This window comes from Sabethes cyaneus, chromosome 3, assembly GCF_943734655.1.
Source record: "Sabethes cyaneus chromosome 3, idSabCyanKW18_F2, whole genome shotgun sequence".
NCBI classification, from domain to species: Eukaryota; Metazoa; Arthropoda; class Insecta; order Diptera; family Culicidae; genus Sabethes; species Sabethes cyaneus.
The window spans coordinates 94,376,273-94,398,677 of NC_071355.1; the positions used below are offsets into that span (position 1 = coordinate 94,376,273).

A 22,405-nucleotide genomic window follows, 5' to 3' on the forward strand; every position below is an offset into this window, starting at 1 on the left:
TAAGTGAAATTAAGGAGATATTTTGCGTCTGGAATTTTTAGAAATACACCTGGAAAACCTGGAAAAGTCAGGGAATTTTATTTTCGTTGGATAATCGACACCCTGTAAGCGAATTTTCGAATAAGCTAAAAGTTATTTGTCATTTACCTATATTTTTAGGTGTTTTTAGTGTTATTTCGCAAATATCGCAAATATCGTGTTAAATACGTGTCACTAAATAAAATTTTCTCTCCAGACTAACTAGCGCATACATAATGACTTACCTGCGTTTTAAGTTCTTTGCTACAGGTAAAAATAAATTTATTAGCTTGGGAATTTATCGTATTTATTAAAGCTTGTATGCCGCATGCAATAAACATTCTTCGAACTTGCAAACAACTTTCACTTGTGCAGTGTTTTTTATGGAAAAATCCTATTATTCTTCTTACGCTTTGCTTAGAAGGCGGTTGGAAAACGAAACGTCAAAATCATTCGAAGATTTTGACTTTTTTCTTTTATGTGTGTCTGTGGTGCGTGTGTACCTACCGTGGGTACCTTATCGAAAGCCGCATTACCATTTCTCAATATACTAAGTAGTTTGCAGTAAAACTATGGTGAAATTGGTAAAATAAAACTTAGTTCAACATTTTCTATTGTTGGTTAAAGTAGAAAAGCTGCGGTAGTTCCGAAAAACGATTATATAATCCGAAAGCATTCCAGCCATGGGGAGCGGTAAATCTAAAGTGCGTGAAGAGAAAAGCTGTTTGCTCTACTAATGTTTAAATTAGCGAATGATGTTATTCATCTAGAATGAACGTATTTTTTTGTAGGAGTCTCACCCGGCTGACAAGAAAAACAACATTGATTTTACTCGCTTTAAAGCAAGAGTAGACCGCATTAATATCAGTGGTTTAAGTAGGACTTACGATGACTACGTCCAGCGCTCTGTTGCAAACCTGTTTAAAGCCTCAAACTTTCAGGATGTTATCATCGAAACGACGAAGTAGGTTCGAAACGATAAATGAATGATTTTTGGATGATACTCAGTTTTTTTTACAGCGCAAAGGATAACTTAATGCAGCTAGGTATTTTCAAAAACTTGAAAATAAAGATCGATGTCAGTAAAGGAAGTGACGCAACCAAAAATGGTTACGAAGTAACATTCAACGGCGACGAGCTTTCTCGTCTTACCGGTAGCATCGGAACAGAATTAGGACAAAACGATGGGGCAGCCACTGCAGGTGCTTATTTATATCTGGACGTTAAAGTTAGTAATGTTCTTTGTTTGCAGAGCTAACATCACCCAATGTGTTTGGCCGAGGGGAACGTGTTAGTTTGAATTATAGCTACAGTTACGTGAGAAGTAGTGTACTTAACCTGCGTTTTACGAAACCATACTATCATACCATTGTTGGAGAATACAACCCAGAGTAAGTATTACCGTTTTAAACAATACAGCATTATTAAGGTCGTGATAGAATTCTCTATACATACTGCATTTGAATTTAAAGTCATACGCCTAAAAATATAGATAAAATAGAGGAGACGTACCTATTTGGTGATTTCATAGTCAAATCTAACTTTCAGAGCATCAATATCAATTTTCAAGCATTCTTCGCCAACACCCTGGACTAAGTTTCGAACCGAAGAATCTGGAATATTGCTGGACTTCTCATTTACGTTGCCGTTTAATTTAAGCAATAGCTTTCAGTACGAGGTTGGTGTGAAGGAAATATTTGCAATGGACAAGTTTACACCATTTTTTGTTCGGGAGCACTGTGGACCCAAATTGGCCAGCATCATTCGATACATTGGCACTTTTGAAACACGTGATAGCAATGTATTTCCTACCAACGGTGTACTGATAAAAACTACCAACGAACTTATGGGAAGCACACTTAGTCAATTCGGCGTGATGAAATCCGACGTTCATTGCGAAATGAACGTACCGCTCTTTGCTGGAATATCACTTCAGTTGAGCGGACGAGTAGGAATGTTACTGAACGACATGCGGAAAGAGGCGATTCCTATCAATTCTTTATTCTTTTTGGGTGGCCCACAATCGCTGCGTGGATTTGAGCTTGCTGGAGCTGGTCCCCTTCGCGAAGGAGTTGCCGCGGGTTGTACGGTAAATAAACAAAGTTGTTTTACAAAACCATATTTCTAATTTTTTTTTCCAGTCCTACTGGGCATCTGGACTACATCTGTGGAGTCCTTTACCTTTCAGCAGTTATTTCGGTGGATTTGGTAAACTCTTCAGGACGCATTTGTTCTACAATTTCGGAACGTGCAATACATTTACTACTGGTAATAATAGACATGTCTTCATGTGCGTCTGTTTTGTCAATTATTTGTGTTATTATTTTAGACAAGCTGCGTAGTACGGCTGGAGCTGGGATAGCATTTAGGATAGGACAAAAAGCGCGCATTGAATTCAACTACTGCCAACCACTGTCTTTTGAAAGTGGAGATCGGGTTAAGCGAGGATTTCAGTTCGGTATCGGTTATGAGTTTATTTAAGTAGATAGGTACTTATTCGAAATACAAACCGCTAGAGCCTTGCTACCGCTACCTTGTTCTATTCGCGTCCTGGTTGATCGAAAACATGGTCTTGAGAGGTTTGTTTCAATTACCAAACGTTAGTTTAATAACAGTAATCTAAAAAGTCAGTGTGTTATATTTGTTTGCTATATTAAAATCCAATAGAATAATTTGTTTGAAAGAATTACTTACATTAAGAGTAGGTGTCAGGTGCTTCAATGCAGATAAAACAGTTTGTCTTAAATAGCAGTCTCTCGTTCGGAATTAACTGTGTAAATGTACTACGTGATTCAGTAATCCTGGCAAGCACTGTAAATCAGGCTGTCCTTTTTGAGGACATGTTAAGTAAAACCTTCCGAATTCAATTGTGGCGAGGAAAGCATTTCTAATGTTTCAAGAAGCGGTTATATAGGATATATATGCTTTGGAAGGAATGTATATTAAAGCAGTGCAAAGATTTTTTATTACGCATTGTTGACAATCAGGGCATTTAAAATAACAGGAAGGCTATTTCGATAGAGAGAAGAGCTCTTTCTATTACATTCTATTTTCTATTGTTATTCTTCTTTCTATTAGCATTTGACCGATGAGTAAAAAAGCAAAGCAACGAAATGTGAATCAAAGCAAGAAAATACTGCAATCAAAACGAGAAATGCAGGCTAACTTCGATCCTTTCTGGGTTTCCTTAACTCAACGAGGTCCCAGGGCTTTACACTCAATGACTTTACTCAATGAAAGATTCGTACTCCTGATTTCAAGTGTGATGAAGTAAACCGAATTGTTTTTGCATTAAAACGTTCAATGTAGCAAAACGTTTCAGAATTTATATTTTTTGTTGGTATTTGGATAGCATTCTTATAAAGATATTAACTTTGGTTTGACTGGTTCGAGTTGCGAAGGTCTACGATGGTTGCTGTATAACCGACTGAACAATCGTCATCAATTTAGAATGATCTGTAGGGGAATGTGGGGCTAGATGGCCACCTTGAGGGGTAGGAAGTGTGGGACAAGGGGACAACCAAATTCATCAGAATATCGTCTATTTTATCAAACCTTTTCTATGAAGCTATAATGGCATGTGGTGCCTTACAAGGTATGGGACCTATTCTGTAAGTCACGTCGAGTGTCACTTTGCTCGACTAGTCGACTTTTGGTATTATGTAAGTCACATGCGACCCGATTTTGTCGAGTAACTCGACTGAGTCCACCGCCAAAATGCTAGTGACTAAACGGTTAACAAGTGACGTTTGAGCTAGCTTTGTTTTGGTCCTGCATTGACCCGCTATGCTGCCTGTTCTTCTTGCACTCGACACTCGACAGTGACTGAGTCGAGCCGAGTTGCTCGACGTGACTTACAGAATAGGGCCCATAATCTGACGAGCACTGACGCAGCTGGTACTATTTTCCGAAAGTCCAGCTATTTAGCTTCACCGATGACATTAACGTCGTGGTACGAAACATTGAGGCGACTGCACGAACATACATCAGACTAAAGGACGTGACCGAGCGAACTAAAGGGTTTTTCGAAAAAATGGTGGCACCCGAAAAGCAACGTCGCGAATTGATTTTGCGCAAGCACCTGGAAAATTCTCAACTCTCATCGGGACATCGGGAAACAACTCGGAATTGTGTAGTTAATGGTGAGTCGTGTGATTAAACGTTACTACGAAAAACTGAGCATCGAACGGAAGGGGAAATGCGATGGATGTTCTATTAGTGAGCAGGATCACAAGTGTGGCTAGAGAGTTTAAGCGAAATCCCTGTGCTTCGGTCAGGGATGTGGCCAAAAAGTTGAATCTGTCCAAGTCTCGTTCAGAGCGCCAAGGACCGGGACGGACTACGTACAAAGTGCAGAAGGCTCCAAATCGTGATAAACGACAAAATACGGTGGCAAAGTCACGGACCCGGAAATTATATCCAGTTGCTGACGAAGCCTCATTGTCTCATCATGGATGATGAGAATTACGTCAAGACAGACTTCCGGCTGCTTCCAGGGCTACTGTTCTTAACCGCTCAGCACAAGTTTGATGTCTCGGAGGAAGTAAGGAAACAGAAACTTTCAAAGTTTGCCAAGAAATACATGATTTGGCAAGCGATCTACTCATGTGGCAAACGGAGTGCGAAGTTCGTGACTACCGGTATTGTAAATGGGTGGATCTATCTGAAGGAATGTCTACAGAACCATCTGCTTCCTCTGTTGAAGCAACACGAGGGCCCTACGATCTTCTGGCCGGATCTGGCTTCATGCCACTATTCAAAGGATGTCCTGAAGAAGCTGCAGTTGTACAGAACCTTATGAATGGAGTTAAGCGTAAGGCGTGAGCATACGGTTATGGTATTGAATTTGAATGAAATAAATATGCCAAAAGGTTATGGCTTATATTGTATTGTCGGAAAGTTTGAAAAGAATCGGTCAACTAGGTAATTTTTAGAGCGTTTTCTCTGTAGTGCAATTTGATGTGGGATACCCTTTAGACTGGGTATGAATGCATCGAACATAAGATAAATTAGAAAAAGATCAACATTCCATCATAAGTTCGATTTGAAAGTGGAATCGGGTCTACGGGCTACTTTGGACTTCGAACCTGATTCGCCGTTTCACAAATTTGACTTCTCAGAATACAGCTCAGCCTGGTATTCCTCTACGGCTGTGGGATATAGACTATGCTCGTGGAGAAGGGGTTTTTCAAGCGGGTAATTGTGCTGAACATTAGACAGCTGGATAATCTGCAATCTGCCGAGAACTACTCGTGAATACTGGATGCCTTCTTCCGAAGAGTTAGATGCTTCAACACTCGAAGACGGCTGGGACAAGTAGTTTCGGTCATTAGAGAGGCCGCTACCGTAGTACTAGGTGAAAAGCCCCGGATGCTTTTCACTACACCGGAGTGTACAAAAAGATTTGTTGGAACACTATCAAGTCCCTTCGAGACACGGTAACGTTCAATAATGTGACGACAAGGTGACATTCCTATTCATCACAGTTGACTTTGCCATCATAGCCAAGAACTTTTTGATGACGTAGGCAATCTACGCCAAACTGAAAGCGAAGTCTAGTAGGATTGAACTAAAACTAAATGCTTCGAAGACCAAATATAGGAAAGAAACTGGCTCAAAGGAGACGGTGACAAACTAGAAGTGGTAAATAGATTCATGTATGTAGCATCGCTGGTGATCGCGGACAACACTGCAGTAAGGAGATCCAGTAGGAAATCGGGTCTACTTTGCCCGTAGCAAAATGCTACGATCATATGCTTCTTATACGCGGTCGTTCGAAGCTTACAATATACAAAAGTCTTCTTTAAGCGATAGTTCTTTATGGACTTGTTACGGAGTATATACGCGCCCTTAGCGTCTTCGAAGCTGCTGCAAATGATATTTGGTGGATTACAACTGAAAGCGGAGAGTGGCGGAGATGTTGAATCACGAGATACAGAGATATTTGGCGAGATTCCCACCGTACACTGCGATTTCGAGCGATTCCTCTTCAACAATCCCACTCGAGGGAACCAACGTGCGAGATGGCTCGGCCAGATCGAAAGCGACTAGTGACTTCTGAGACGCCTGGGAAATTAGCAAAAAGTGACCCCAGACCGAGTTGATGATTGTTCGCTGTGGCATTTTTGTATTTATGTGTAAATGTGTCTAGTCGCCGGTAGATGTAACCGTTGACAGTTTCGCGTGAAAATGGGATGATGAGCGAAGTTCGAGCGAAGTGGAGACGAACGGCAGGACATCACAGTCGCAACCACACCGAACATTGAATGGACTATTGGAGGTAGTAACAACCTGCTTCTGGCGCTTAGTGGACAATTCAATGTATATATTACTGCCAGAAGCAAGGTATTGTCACGGCAAAACTAGCTATCTTCAGGCTCAGGATTACTAATAAATTTATCAGAAAATTTGAAAAATCAGGTGAAAAGTACAAATCCGGCTTCATATGCCGGCAAACCGGCCTTTTTGCCGGATTGACCGGTCACCGGCTTTGCAAGTGAAAAACCGGTCGGGCCGGCCAAAAACCGGCCACTTGGCAACCCTAGAACCAGCCGCAGGCCGAAAGCCTCTAAAATGAAGAATGAAATCAAATCAATATATTTCTAATTAGAGCTGTTAATATGAATCTTTAAGAGCACATTTTCAGAAAATGGGAATTCGATCGATCTAAAAGCCCTTTCCATGACACGCAAAATCAGAAAACAAATTTGAAATACTATCTGAGGCAATTGGTTTGATGGTCTGAATTCAACCGCAAGCTTAACCAACAAATCGGGTAGTCAAAGCGCATCCTCCAATGCTATCGCATTTCAGTCCAAGCTAGGCGAAATACCAATCTTAACAAGCTTCCAGTGTTCCAATCTCCAACAGTGAAATTAGAGTCAATAGAATCGTTGTACCAAGTTCGTATGGAACAAACTGTACAGTAACAATCTGTTCTTAAGTCTGTCGATAAAGAAGAGTAAAATCTTCGACATTATTGTTTAAGCTCAAGGTCTATCAAGGCAACGTGCTGTTTATAGTAATATGGGTTATCGGATTTGTTTCCTGTATAATTTTTAGATGATTTACTTTTGATCGACCGAAAACTTTATTCAAAACAGTCATAGCTTTTTGAACTGAGAAAACAAAAATTAAGTATTTTTTTATTTTTTGATGGTATGGAAAAACAGATACTTTATGTAATTTCTTTGTTCAACAACTATAAATTCGTAGTTTTATAAATGGGATCCAAAGGGTAGCGAAAATCAGTGTATTAAAAAGTAGTACGCTTCCTGATAAATACATATTTCTAATATCACATACTTGACTAATAGGTGTACGGTGATCTTGCTCGATAATACGCTTTCTTTTCCTCTCACTTTTAGATTACCCTTACGATGTTGCAAGTAAACGTGTCTTCTGCACAATATATGGAAGTACATTTATAGAAAATGATTGAGGTTTTATTTTTGTATGTTTTCATGTCGCTGCATGTTACGGCTAGTACGTGTTTAGTTTTGTTTCTCATCTTGAGCTCCTTCTGGTGCTTTAATTTCTGGATATTCTAGTTTTACTCCTGGCTCGCAGCTAAACTTAGGACAGCAGTATGGGAATGGAGCCGTCTTGTTAGTCTTTTCGGTATCCAGTTTACATTTGTCGTTGGCCAATGGCAGTGGTCCACAGTCTTCGACCAATTCAAGTAGTCTAGAAATAAATTGGAAAAGTAAGTGTATGCGATGTACCTCTATAATGGTTGACCTACTGTGATGGATTATTATCGGAAACAACGCAAGTGGAACGACCGCAGAATGGAGCCAGATCCCACGACTTTCCTGGTTCGATGGTTGCACAACGGGTCGAGGCGAAGCACATTCCAGGGAAATCTGTAACAATGATGGAAGAAATGTAGGTAAATCAAATTTCGTAATAACCCTACATACATAGTAGACTAATAGATTCAGCTAATCGTACGTATGCACGTATCACAGCGGAGACGCTCAAGATTTTGAATTATGATGTCCGGTATGATTATAAATCAAGTGGTTGCGTCAAGTGAGCCAATTTGGAGCGGTAGACTTGATACCATGTTTGTCACACCCTACGGTTGTGATGACGTTCAGCCGATCATGCAAAAGTATGACTCAAGCATTATGCAACATTGGCACAAAAGGTGCGTCCATTAAGCAAGAAGTGCCAAAGTGAAAAACTGGTTTGCAGATTGCAGTTTATAATATATTCAGTGCTCTACAGATCAGCGAACAATCGGAAAGGACGGTGGCTTTTGTTGTTGCCATTTGCACTCCTGATCAGACGCTCGTTTCATCGTTACGCAAAACCTGATGAAGGCAAAAAAATGACTATAAAACATGCCCACTCAGGATTGGAGGTCTGCACTAATTCATACCTGAATGCAATCGATTACGGACTATTTTGAATTCATGCATTGTGAAACGTTTGAATTCAATAAGTACATATTGAAAAGGAAAAACTTCCTTGGTCTACCTGAAAAGACTTAACCATTATTATTAATGACTGCAGTTTCTCTGAACTACTATTTCTGAACTGAACTAGGTATTATTTATTTTCTGAAAAAGATCCTTGAAGAGACGGAAGCACAAGCCAGAAATAAATCTTTAACTGGTAGGTAATTGATGCTGTGAAACGTAAAATTGTCACATGAAATATAACGATTTTGTACGTTATTTTCAGAGATCAAAATTAATGATATTTTTCGAAACCTTTCGAACCCGCGAACACATCGTATATTCATTATGTGCCAGGTAAGACAGTCGAAATCTGTTCCTGTGGCAAGAAACCCAGCGTTTTTGTGACGGATAAGATTATGAATTAGGAGGTATGCAAAAGTGAGTGCCTCAACAAATGTATTGTACCCTATATTGAGTCCCATGATGGTCCAGTTACGTTTTGGGCAGATAGCCAGCTGCCATTACAGCAAGGACGTGTTACAACAGTACAGCAACAATGGAATCCTGTTTATCGCAAAAGAATCGAGTCTACCAAATTGTCTCCAGATCCGTTCAATAGAGAAGTATTGGGTGATAATGTAGGGGAAGTTCAAGATGTAGAGAGCAAGCACCAGCGACCTGGATTGGTGGATTCTATTTAAGATTTGAATTGAAGACCGTAGACCAATTTCGATTAAGAATTAGTGAAATCGACGGGCCAAGACTATAACTGAAAAAAGTGTGCGTAGGCTGATGAGCGGTACATATATAATTACACTTTTACGAATGTCTCAGACAATTTATCACTGAAGAGTCATACTAAATGCGAAAAATGCATTTTTAGTATGACAAATACCTGAACAGATCGTTGAAATATTTTGGTTTTGATAATTAGCGGTTTTATCTATCAACAGCGTTGAGTTCCTACCCTTAGTAAATACTCATTAAAATACCCAAATAATAAATGACTCATTTGCCCAAGCCAAGACTTAACAAGCCGTTATGCAAAGGTAAACGTTCAAACGATATGCCAATACGATACAGTACTTGGCGGCCGGAAGTTTGCAGCAACATGCCGGTGCATCATTCGCCGGTTATGACTGATGTGACCTTCACTGCGCACAATCCTTCATTACTGTCTAACCGCAGCTATGATTTGCTCAAGGCATATTATTGTGAAATGTTTGCCCTATGTCGTGTGTTTACCACGCTAAACATAAAAAAAGCCGGAGAAGAATGAGTTGTTAGTTGGTCGAAGGGGTTAATTTAATTTAATCTGCTGTGTTGAAACTATCCGTTGATCGTATGATTGAAGTGCCTTTTAGCATATTTGACTATGTCTGAGAATTGTTAGCAGTTTTAATATGCATAACAGTCATTGTTCACATAATGCTAGCAGACTGACCGGATAAGCCACTCCATTCTATTCCATTTGTTTGAAAGTAAGAAATCGCGTCGTGACTGCATAACTGTATTCTGTGAATCACTTTTTAATCTAATATGATATAATACATGATCTCAGGTGAATGTTGCTCTGATAATTAATTCATATTAAAGCAATCCTTTGTCTACCGGAACGTTTCATTTCGGTTTGTATTCGACGGACTGTTTTACTTCAAGCACGGTGCGAACTTGATTTTTGATAGCGAATAAATTGTTTTCATGGTCATTGTTAATGGATTCAAACTACAATTAAATACATCAACCTTGAAGCATGATTCATCACTGTTTAGTCGAGTGGAAATGCCACTGCTTGTAGATTGTTCAGTTTTTTAAATTAAGTAAAGTAGTGTATGTGGCTTGCCAATACTAGTCGCAGAACACACATTAGGAGCGTTGTCAGCCGCAATTATGCAAAGAAGTATTTCAAACTTATCCACTCAGTCATTTAAATATTGTTTACAGTGTACTAAAGCTTATTGTTTTTCAATTTGTCAATTAATTTATCAGTATTGTTTAACACGGTAAGAACGGTACCTATTAGTCGTTCTATTCGTGCTAATGTTCCATTTTTGATGTTGGTCTCTCTACTCTTCATCAAAACGTGAATTGTAGTCAATACTCATTTAGGAATTGCAATCATAGGCCAAATCGTGCGGCTAGATTTACTGTTCATAAAAGCTGTTAATTTTGTGTACACTTCATTACCGCCGGGAAACCCAGTGAAAATAAACATGAGTCAAAATCCCGCAATATTTATCTCTTAATTATCACATTATTTTATCACATCCACTATTCTGATACATCCATGGCAATTCGGAGAGTCTAACCTAGCACAGCATTTAACTAGCATTTGCCAGAGAGATTGCTCAACTCAAATATTGTTATTGTGACAACTGGTTAAAACTCTTAAGCATTTAATAGTTGCAACTCACTTTATTCGTGTAAAGTAGTTTGGGGTTCGTCTCCAACTTCGTTGAAGTCTCCGAGCAGTATAAGATATAACACTAACTGCAAATAGTTACTTTTGTATACATCTATCATACTATTCAGAATTCATTAAAGGAATACAAACGTTAAGTCTGGTTTAGACCGTGAACTGGCTAAAAAAGCATGGCGCGTAAAATGGTTTTGGCGTTTGTGGAAAATTTAGGCTAGCGAATAGAATATACCGGCAGTGTCCCTAAGTCCAGAGGTACGGTTATTCTATCTGTAGCTCGTATATTAATATATGAGCGGCTCACGTACACCAGGAACAACAATATTATGAAACTAGAATGAACCTACATTTTTTCGTAGTTTTAGAACATAATCTACCATTTCAGAAAAAACAAACTCCTAAAATATTGTATCGGTGAAAAATTGAAAAAAAGTCATGTTCATTATTGTATGACCATAAAACTCGTACATTTTTCAAATGACCAAACAGAATAAATTTACCTCCAGTGTCTCTCAGCCACTGATCTCGTGAAAATGGTATAAGAAGAATTTATAAAGGATAAAATTTTCTGTAATTTATCCATTCAACCATGTTACTGTTTTATCTCCACGCACGAGGGTAACGGGTGACAACTAAAATTTTGGAATTTATTTCTCAAGCTGTCAAAAAAAAAAACCAAAGATATTTGAAGAAGATCTGATTTACTGAAATTAAAGATACACTGTCTATTGTAAAAAAAATTAGTGAACATTTGAAAACTGTCCGTAATGGACAGTTCGGCAGAGCTTCCGTTTAAAGTCGGAACAGGAGCGTTAACCCGCGGTCATGTCAACTTTGCGAATGCATCTCTTGATTCTATCAATCAAATGTTTGCAATTTATGGCTCTCCAGTTATTTTTGTACATCATGGAGCTCAGCAAAATCATGAAGAAATCTTCGATTGGACGACGGGTATTCAAGAAAGATTGTGCCTTTTGGTGTAATGCAATGATGTTTTATCCGGCCAAAACACGTATTGTCCATCGGCAAGACATTTTTGTAAAAATGAAATCAAAATTTTCTTCAAATATTCTGGTACAAATCTTGATTGATAGCCAAATCAAAGGGCTTGGACCATGGCTTAGAAATACCTCTCTCGGAAATGGCAATGTACAGCATCACTAAGTGTCTTTCTGTTCAAACTTATGTTTAAACTTGTATTTTATGTTTGGAGATGCGTAGGGTAGACGCACCATTAGTGGTGGTAGTACCAGTAGTGGTGGAAACTTGAATTATTCCATTTTTTTGCAGATTTTGGCATAAGTTTGATTAGTATCGAACTACCAGTAACAGTATTATTTGATAAGTATCAAACTTGTACCAAAATCTGCAAGGATAATGGAATAATTCGAGTTTCCACCACTACTGGTACTACCACCACTAATGGTGCGTCTACCCTAGTAGAACTATCTATGGAATAGTATCAATAGTACTATCCATTTAATTTTATCAACCAGTGGCATTTAGAGTTCAGCTCTTATCTTCTGTCGACACTTTATTCCGACTGTTTTCAATGTTTTGCAGATCTGCTGGTGGTAGAGTTCTGAATGGAGAGACTGGCCATGTCACTCAAAAACTCGCATCATTAAACCAACGACACTCACTGATTACGTGAAACGTGTATCGCTGGTTTAATGATGACAAGTTGTCGTGAGCTACTGAGTTGCCATGGTCTGTCTCTCAATTCAGAACTCTAATTGGTGGGAACAGTTGAATTTTTTTTGCGGTATCCCGTTGGGAAAGAGAACAAAGTCCTTCTGCATCCATAATTTTGGCTCGTCAGCTTGGTTGCGAGTAGTTGTTGGGGATCTTAGGATATGGTAAGCAGTTGAAGCTGCAACATTTTCGCTTTTAAAATGTAGGGGAACTGTGGGTAAAATGAACAGCGGGGGTAAAATGAACAGGCAGCCAAATACCCAGTAAACCGATTAATATCTGTTCCAGATCAATAGGTATTTTCTGCTACAAGTATTTCAAGCTGTTTGAGACAATATGTGGTGACCGTATACTTTCCAATGTGAAAAAAATTGAAAAAGTAATAAATATTTGCTGAAATCTGACGCCGATGGTAATTTCCACTATTAGTAAATAAGCTATTTCGGCGAAACAAATTAAATTTCGACTATTGGTATCATTTAGTGTTGTTCGCTTATCATTATCATGCGGATCTGTCGAAAATTCCAAATATTTTTATCAACTGTTTATTTATAATAAACACTTGAAAACAATTGGTGTTTTGGGGTTAAAATGAACACCATCACTATGGGGGCAAAATGAACAGTGTGTATAATGATTTTTTATTTTTCATTTATCAGCAGCCACGAAATAATTACTATTTAAGCAATAAAAATGATCGAATCTCTCGAAAAATGACGGAAAATGACCGAGTGCTGGAAAATCATGCGAGTTAAAAGCCAAGCATTGTATGAACGTGGCGAAGATACATTATGTTAACTTTGTGGAGTCCCATTTTAATTCCAACAGCCCTGTTGAATATCTACGGCTTATGTAGAACAATGATAAAGTAAAAAAATGTTTAGTTTATCCAAACTGCATGTTAACTGTAGTTTTCTATGACTTGTTCATTTTACCCACACGAAAAAAATCAGGCTCAAATGTGACGCTTTCGAAAAAAAGGAATTTTTCATGACAAATCGTCCTTTTCCAAAACATCTTTATATATTGCTACGTGGAATATAAATCTAGCTTTCAATTCATATAGTGCGTTCAGCATTTGGTTGGTTCCTGGGAGAGAAAATGGCGAAATTGCTAAGGGTGGTCATTTTGCCCCCAGTTCCCCTACCGTATACTTTTTGCGTAGATCTTTGTGCAATTCGTACTGACCAAAATTGGTCACGAAGCTGCAATAAGAGTGCAATAAAACTGACATTGTTACTTGCCAACAATGCAATAGCAAATAGGTCTTATTCATTTCTTAGAGTAGTTTTATCAGCATGTCAGCATTGCAAAGTCTATCAGATTTTAAAATGTTTTTCCTCAAGTGAATTTTATCTTGTTTGATTAACATTCCTGAAGTATGACTGAAGGAGAATTGAAGTGTTTACCCAAAAAACTGCATTATCGACAAGTGTATTTCTGATTGGAAACAACGCTCTTTAAAACTTAACAATAGCTTTGACAAAAATTTATGACATTCTTCTGCATGATTGGTTTATCTTAACTGCCATAAAACTCTTAAAATCGCATATTTTTAAAAGAGAAATCATATTCTTAAGAAAGAACATTCTAGCATAAACAACTAATCTGTCAAAATGGGTGTCGGAACTTGGAGACAGGGATGGCACGATCACTTTGACTCAATTCACATTCATTTGACCGTACCGTCTCAGCCAAGCAAAATTTGCCAAAGTTATTGTCTAAAATTGTGCTAAATAAAGTTTTGCTGTATCTTTTGTAGCACCGTAAATACAAAAGATACAGCCCAATATTATGCAGAAAAGTTGTAGATAATAACTAGTTCTTCAATTGCCCCATATATAGCTTTTTCAAATTCTGCTTGACTGAGACGGTACTGTCATATGAATGTTAATTGAATCAAAGTGATTATGCCACCCATGCCTGGAGATTTAAAAAAATGGATCTTTTAAACGAAAATTAAGAAAAATCCAATATTTTGAAAACTCTTTCATATGAACAATCAGTGAAGTTACTAAAAATGAAGGTGTCAGGATCAACTAAGCTGGGGAATGACAGTGCAGTGATGATGATTCAATGGTAGATTTGTATTTTTTTAGCTTATGTGTCCATGTCCGCCGGTCCGGCAGAACAAAGGGATGAAATCAGAGATCTCCACTGCTGACGGTTACCCGCCATGGCTTTTACCTGTCGCCAGGACAGGTTCTCGTCTACAGCCCGGATGTCGTCGGCTAAGCTCCGTCGCCATGAGCCTCTGGGTCTGCCTCTTATACGCTGTCCTTGTGGATTCCAGTCGAGTGCTGCTCTGCAAACCTTGTTCGCTCCTTTCCTCAAGGTGTGTCCGATCCACTTCCACCTACGTTCACGAATTTCTGTGGCTATCGGCCGTTGATGACACCAACGATGGAGTTCCTCATTGGATATCCAATTATCAGGCCACCAGGCACGAATGATGTATCGCAGGCACCGGTTAATGAATACCTGCAGTTTTTGCGTTGTCTCCGCTGAGACGCACCACGTTTCGCAGGCATACAGCAGTACGGATTTAACGTTTGAGTTAAAGATTCGGGTTTTCGTACGTAGAGTGATCTGGTTTGAGCGCCAAATGTTTTGCAGACCTGCAAAGGCACCCCTGGCCTTCCTGATCCGTGTGGCTATATCAGTCTTGGTACCACCATCGGGCGTTGTTTGGCTACCAAGATATTGAAAGGCGTCTACCTGCTCAACTTGTTGTCCCGCTACTGTGAAGTTGGTGGCATTGTCAGTGTTCACTACCATAGACTTAGTTTTCGCTACATTGACTGTGAGACCTGCTGCTTGGGAGCTCTCGGAGAGGTCATCTAACTTGCTCTGCATATCGTTTCGGCGTTGCGCGAGCAAGACAATGTCGTCGGCTAGGTCGAGGTCATTTAGCTGCTCCATCGTTAGAGGATTCCAAGGCAATCCTCGATTTGGTCTACTGTCAATTGCTCCAACTAATATCTCATCCATAACGATGAGAAACAGAAGCGGTGATAAAATGCAGCCCTGTCTCACGCCAGCTGTAACCCTTATGGGGTCGGACAAGACGCCGTCGTGCAAAACCTTGCACGAGAACGCCTCGTACTGAGCCTCGATGAGGTGGACTAGCTTATCTGGAACTCCTCTACGCCTAAGTGCGCCCCAGATGTTTTCGTGATTGAGTCGGTCGAACGCCTTTTCGAAGTCAACGAACACCAGCAGAAGAGAGTCCTGGAATTCGTTGATCTGCTCCAATATAATGCGGAGCGTTGTGATATGGTCTACACATGATCGGCCAGCACGGAATCCAGCTTGCTGCCGCCGGAGAGTAGCGTCGATCTTCTCCTGGATCCGGTTGAGGATTACCTAACAGAGTACTTTGAGAGTAATACAGAGCAACGTGATGCCACGCCAGTTACCGCATTCCGTTAGGTCTCCTTTCTTAGGGACTTTGACCAATATGCCCTGCATCCAGTCCACCGGAAAAGTTGCGGTTTCCCAAATATTGCTGAAAAGCTGATGCATCATCTGGGCTGACAAAGATGGGTCAGCTTTGAGCATTTCGCCTGAAATACGATCTATCCCTGGCGCTCTATTGGATTTCATACTCTTGATGGCTGCTACAATTTCATCCAGCGATGGCGCCTCCGAGTTCACGCGATTTATTCGACGAACTGTAGGCGTCGTACGCTGCTGGTTTTGTTGGTCTCTGACATTTGAAACTCGGAAGAGTTGTTCAAAATGTTCAGTAATTAGATAAATTGGATTCGATTGTGTTTTGCCGGAGGCGGTGCGGGTTTCCTCCAGAGTTGTTCGTATTTTTTAAACTGAATATAGAGCTCATTATTCATTTCATTGTTTGGAAAATATTGGAAGGGGTTGAAGCACTTATGAAGCATATTTTTTAAAAGCGGTAGTAACGATTAAGTATATAAAAAAATCTGTAGACTAAACCAAAGAGACCTCATAAATAATTCACAAAAGCATTGCTGCTGGAGAATAAGCTATTTCTAAGCAGTAAACGAAAATATGAGATGCAATACGGTATTAGATGTCAAGGCGTTTTCATGATGAATGGATTTAGTATTTAAAGCAGAAAGATTCGAACTTGATTGACGTTATTAAAAAGCTACACATGTACCATATGTGCAAGGCATTGCTCATAAAAATTACTATGAACATTCATTTTTTATTTTCATGATCATTGACCATGTGTGTTATTTTATGTAGTCTATGGAGGAAGTAACATCATTTTTCAGCTGCAGATCACTGCCTAATCTTACCAAACAGGAAATCAGCATCTAAAACACTGTTTTTGTCAGGTTTAGCATATCCTGCCAGAGCTTAGTGACTTGCTCAAAAACGATTAATTTAAATATTTCCATCTATTTTTGCTAAGGTCATCGTAGATTCAGCGCATACACATGTGCCGAGCCTGCATGAGAACACAGCAAGTTGGCTACCACATCAGTTATGGTCAAGTTTAGCAGACGGTCGATATGCATGAAAAAAGTCCGCTTCCCTGCTGTTGTTGCCGTTGAAAACAAAATAAACGAACACAGCATGCAGCCCTCCTCTTCCTCATTTCACCACGCGACTAACAAACTGTCCTTTGAAATCAGTTCATGTGGGTCAATATTCGTCACATTTGCAGCTACAATAAAAACTCTTTGCTCTATGTGATATATCACGTCTACTGGGAAATAAGTTCATTAACGATGCTTGGTTGATTCAAAGCGGAACCAACGAGAAGTTTTCAAACAAAAAGTGCCACCATACCTATCTGTATGCATATGACAGTTACCGACAAGGTTCCGTTGGTATAGATTTTATCGCAGTGAGCTTTTTAAGCAATTAACATTTACAGCTAACGGTGGCTATTTGATACGGTATTTTTTGTAAAACACAATGTAGGTGCAGCTGACTGGAATCAATGCAAAAATGTTTTCAACTACGGTGAATATATTAGCAGCAGAGTGGATTGTGTCGCTTGCCCTATATGTTTCGTAATACAAGATGGGCGAAATCTTTAAACAAATATACAGATTTAATATTTGTAGTTATTTATTGGTTATTAGATAATTATAGATAAAAAATAACTAAATAAAAAAAATAATCAACAAGTTTAAAAAAGTGTTGTGTAACACCATCATAATTATTATAAAGCTTTTACTGAAAAGGACGTCCGATTTGATAGCAAACAAAGACTGTGAAAAAATTCAAGCACTAACGTTTTCTTTCTTCTGTTCAACTTTATTGCAATGGTAGTTGCTCCCGTCTGGTAACTTTAATACCGAACGCTTTTTTTTCTCTATCTTAATTAATCGAAAGATCTAGAAAAACCTGCAACCGGTTTATTTAGCCACTATGCTACTTATTTACTATGGAAATTGCTACGCAAGATCTATAGCAAGGTGCACATGGCTAACTGGGCTAACCAGCCAGGGCTACTGATATTTAGTTGTCTCTCTGTATGATATATTTATTTAATAATTTATAATGTACGTCAACCTACTGACGGCTGGCTTTTGAAGGCTGTAGCTCTTCTGAGTGTGACACTAATATGCTGTAAAATGCCAAACCCCAGTACCCCCACAGTGCAGACTAACGTGCATGGCGAACTGCATCGGAAAAGAGTTTGGTAATTGGTATACGATCGTATATTCCGCATTGCACATGCTTTAGCGAGGCGGCCAACAGCGGGTACAATGGAAGAATGCACGACAAAAATTGGTACATTGATGCATCCATGGGCTACGCAATCGTGGTACGTATCACTACGTCCGATTGAAAGGGGTGTGTTGGCAATAGTCAATTATACAGTGCAGCAAATACCTTGGATGCTTTTTCAATAGAAATGCTTGCCATTCCTAAGAGCAATTGTTTTTCCTACTGTTCATAAATCACACTATTTCAGTACATTTAGGGGCTATTGAACGTTAATATTTTCGAACTATATCTCACCTCTCAGCACATCGGCAGGGATCAACCGTTTGTAGATTTTGACACCGTCTTCATCAGTAGTATCCTTCGCTGGCTCGTCGGCACCGATGACATTGGCTACGCAAAAGGCAGCAACGATAACGATTCCAAAAGTGAACGGCTTCATGTTTATATTGAGCTGGAAAGTCGTAACAATCACAATAATCTCCAATAAAGCACTTTTTGCACTGATTAGTGCAATTTTCTTATATAGGCGTTAATCAAAATGTTATTGCTGAACCACGCACTCTGGCGGAACTTACGAGTTAACTTGTAGTAACGTAATTGATCACGCGCGCTAACGAGCCGAATGACAACACACTGTTTAAATTTATTATTTTATCCGTTGCACAAAAGTTGTTCGAAGGTGGACCGGCAATGCCTTTCTGCTACTTGGCAGCGCACCCGATTGTACGGCAAGAACGAGCTGCGATATTCAGAGAGACGTGGACACAGTGAAAGTTGGTTCAAAAGTAAACTCGGGGATGAAATAATCAGTCGTATTTATAGTAGTAAAAGGAACACCGAAGCCGAACCAACGACGAGTGTCAGTCAGTCCGAAAACGCGGCTTTCCTGTATTCGCTCGCACGCAGTTACTAGTCTTACTAAACCAACGCCGCTGATTCCGATTTAGATGGTATTATAGTACGGAGATGTGAATTAATGGAGGGGACAGACTTCTATCACTTCTTGTTCCACGTAGGCTTTTGACGAGTTGCATCGCGTGGAACGATCAATAATGCTTTCTGCTGGTTGCTTCACTTAGTTCATAAGATATCTGAATTATCTTAGTAGTAATTGCAATTACACTCAATTTCGCTTATTTAACATACTGTAAATCTATAGTCGGCACCAGTATGACTAGTTCTTCATTTCAGATAAGCTTAACTGACTAAGAGATTACATGGTACAAAATTATATTGGTGTATCTGATTCTTACCATTTATTTTTAGCTGTAGTTTTTGTTATCTATACCCGAGGGGCAAGACACTGTTGAAAATATATTACTTTTCCCTATGGAAATATTTTTTCAACTTTAATATATTTACCGTTCCCACCAATAATTAAACCTAAAGCCCTATAAAGTTATACATTTATAGGGCTTTGATAGGGCCTAATATATTAATATATGGTAATATTATGAAGTGTCTTGCCCCTCGTCTATACCTATAAAAATGGATTTCTGTCTGTCCGTATGTTCCTTATAGAAACGAAAACTACTGAACAGATCGCGTGAAAATTTGCATGTAGGGGTTTTTGGGGCCGGAGAAGGTTCTTATGATGGTAAGAGACCCCTCCCCCCACTAAGAGGGGGGGGGGGCTCCCGTACAAATGAAATACAAATTCCTCATAACTCGAGAACTAATCAAGCAAATGGAACCAAATTTGGCTTGTGGGGGTTTTTGGAGGCAAGAATTTTTTCTATGATGAATTAGGACTCCTACCCTTTTTAGAAGAGAGGGCTCCCATAAAAATGAAATACAAATTTCCTCATAACTCTAGAAATAATCAAGCAAATGGAACCAAATTTGGCATGTGGGTGTTCTGAGAAGCAAATTTTTTTTTCTATGCTGCATTGAGACCCCTCCCCTCTTTAGGAGGGGAATTATGACCTCTTATAAGGTCTTATGGCCTTTATAAGAGGGGACGCTCCCATACAAATGAAATACAAATTACTCCATAACTAGACAACTAATCAACCAAATGGAACCAAATTTGGCATGTGGGGGGTTTTGGAGGCAGGATTTTTTATGATGGTTTTAGACCCCTCACCCCTGTGGTAGGGGGGTAAGGACTCTCATACAAATAAAACAGAATTTTTTGTGTAACTTAAAAACAAATCGAACTCGAGAAATTTTAGACTCTTCCATAAAACATTAGTCAATAACAAGATCACTAAAAACTGTCAATAGTAACACTAGATGATTCAGGGCGAGACTGCCGCAGGCCGCGAGTGTTGCTGGCGACCCGCCGTCGGAAGCGCTGGCCACTGTGGGGGGCAGCCCTCCGCAGAGATCACCTCTGTCTAGGTTTATTTATTTTCCTAGGTCTACTGACCTCTATTACGTTCCTTCAGTTGGGTCCGAACGAACGACAGCGAGTAAGGAGAGGATAACCCCTGCGAAATGATACTTTCCACGAAAACATTTTCCGTGGAATGGTGCATCTCGCGTACGATTTTTCACGAAATAATATTCCGTGAAACTCTATATTTCGAGTTATGGTCAATCGAGAAGTGGTTTTCCGCAAAATGGTATTCGGCGAAACGGTATATAATCATGGCGAATATTTTAATGCTATCCGCTTTAATTTATCATACTAAGTAATGGGGGGGAGTTGTTTTCTACTTTACTGTGAGGAAAATTTTTCATATTAAATCACCCGTAAGATCCTCAGAAACTTGCTTGCAAAACTCAACAAAGGTCATCCGAGAATCACGAATTATGTACAACACAGTTTAATTTGTGGCAATACGAAGTTTGTCGGGTCAGCTTGTTACCTATTAATAAAATTATATTACTCCAATCCATGTTTTCATAATTGTGAATAAATTGTCAATAAATTTTTGCTATCATGATACTTCAACTTAAACATTCTTAAACATGAATCGCTTAAAAAGTCAATCGACAAACTTGATAGTGGATCGCTCTATTAAGGATCATCTCTATTCGGCTGAAAAACTTCGAGTTCATATTTACTCACTACAAGCACGTGTTTTGTTTTTTGAAACTTAATTTATAAAATTTTGGAACTTTAAAGATTGGAGATAATATAAATTACTCTCTATCTTTGATAACTAGTCAATTACTTGTCGGTTTGCCAGATGAAAATTTTTGAGAAAAACGAAAAACAAGAATAAAAATGGTTTAAAAATAAAATTTTGTCTTCTTTATCTTTTTTCCTGGTTGTGTCTTACGTACAAAGATCAAAAGTGATAAAAGTCCGTTCTCAACTTCTACCAATAATACAAAAAAAAAGCATGTTGATTAGTTTCCGAGAAAAATGTACGGTAACCAACGTATTTTGGAGGTTTTTTTTGCAGAAGCGGCGTTCTATTACGTCGAGTTTGTTTCGTGCGGCACTAAAACGCTTATGTGTATGATTTTTTTCCATCCATTTCTCGTGGTTGGATAATTACAAAATTAATAGGGTATGTTGCTGCTTCATCGTAATTGCCTATTCCCGTCCTATCCAAAGCAAATTATTAAAAATTTCAGCATTTATATGACACATAATGCAAAACTAGTTATTCCCTAATATTTTAGTTTGTTGTCATACGTGATCAATCAAAGTGAGCTGAGATCTATTTAAATGCTTTTTATCATTAAAGAAGTCCAACCAGCCAAATTTCCTACGTTTTTTCGTGCGACGAAAAAGAAAATGTCGACTAATCGTTTTAATTTTCGTCATCCATAAATGAAACTAACTCACGCAAGGCATTGTCGTTATTCTACAGCCAGGAAAACTTGCCTAATTTGCAAAAAATTTGCAGAATAACATTTGTCATGCCGTCCCACACAAATACACGCGCCTTCGTAAACATTGTTGTGATTTTTAGTTCGGACGATGAAAAATTTTAATGGACGGATTTTAAAACGGTACGACGAAACTAAGAAATAAAGTCAGTTGCGTAATTTCAATAATATGCAATAATAGCTTTTCAGTGATTTCAAAGTTCACGGATCGGAAGGTCAGTGTGTTTTAGTCAAATCAGCACAAGAACTTTTGGAGTATTCATTAGATCCATCTAACAAATGATGAAAATTAGAATGGCTTTACTTACTACGACGGAAATTAGAAATAAACCCTTTCAAAATGTGCGGAAAATCTGTCATGTTCTCTTATAGAAATAAAACCAGTCATACAATGGAGCCGCATGGT

The 22,405-nt window shown here is 39.0% G+C and overlaps 2 protein-coding genes across 2 annotated transcripts; one reads left to right on the top strand and one right to left on the bottom strand.

Annotated features, from left to right (window-relative positions):
• The first annotated feature begins 533 nt into the window (after positions 1 to 533).
• On the top strand, positions 534 to 3,292 carry LOC128742648 (SAM50-like protein CG7639). Its single transcript, XM_053839073.1, has 7 exons — positions 534 to 722; positions 810 to 982; positions 1,039 to 1,220; positions 1,271 to 1,409; positions 1,567 to 2,107; positions 2,160 to 2,286; positions 2,348 to 3,292. The coding sequence occupies exons 1-7, from the start codon at positions 702 to 704 to the stop codon at positions 2,497 to 2,499; spliced, it is 1,335 nt and encodes a 444-aa protein (XP_053695048.1). The 5' UTR covers positions 534 to 701; the 3' UTR covers positions 2,500 to 3,292.
• A 3,839-nt stretch (positions 3,293 to 7,131) lies between these two features.
• Positions 7,132 to 18,964, bottom strand: LOC128742714 (uncharacterized). The gene is made up of 4 exons (XM_053839155.1): positions 18,786 to 18,964; positions 18,505 to 18,661; positions 7,763 to 7,883; positions 7,132 to 7,704 (listed from the first exon to the last, which is right to left on the bottom strand). Exons 2-4 carry the CDS (start codon positions 18,647 to 18,649, stop codon positions 7,512 to 7,514), a joined length of 459 nt encoding a protein of 152 aa, XP_053695130.1. The 5' UTR covers positions 18,650 to 18,661; positions 18,786 to 18,964; the 3' UTR covers positions 7,132 to 7,511.
• Positions 18,965 to 22,405: the final 3,441 nt, after the last annotated feature.

Excerpts from the sequence above, each read along its gene's own strand:
- LOC128742648 (XM_053839073.1), top strand. The coding sequence starts at position 702 with ATGGGGAGCGGTAAATCTAAA. Across the intron at positions 1,221-1,270 it reads CGATGGGGCAGCCACTGCAG|AGCTAACATCACCCAATGTG; the intron begins GTGCTTATTTAT and ends CTTTGTTTGCAG. Across the intron at positions 2,108-2,159 it reads GAGTTGCCGCGGGTTGTACG|TCCTACTGGGCATCTGGACT; the intron begins GTAAATAAACAA and ends TTTTTTTTCCAG.
- LOC128742714 (XM_053839155.1), bottom strand. The coding sequence starts at position 18,649 with ATGAAGCCGTTCACTTTTGGAATCGTTATCGTTGCTGCCTTTTGCGTA. Across the intron at positions 7,884-18,504 it reads CCCTGCCGATGTGCTGAGAG|ATTTCCCTGGAATGTGCTTC; the intron begins GTGAGATATAGT and ends TCATTGTTACAG. Across the intron at positions 7,705-7,762 it reads TCCGATAATAATCCATCACA|ACTACTTGAATTGGTCGAAG; the intron begins GTAGGTCAACCA and ends ATTTATTTCTAG.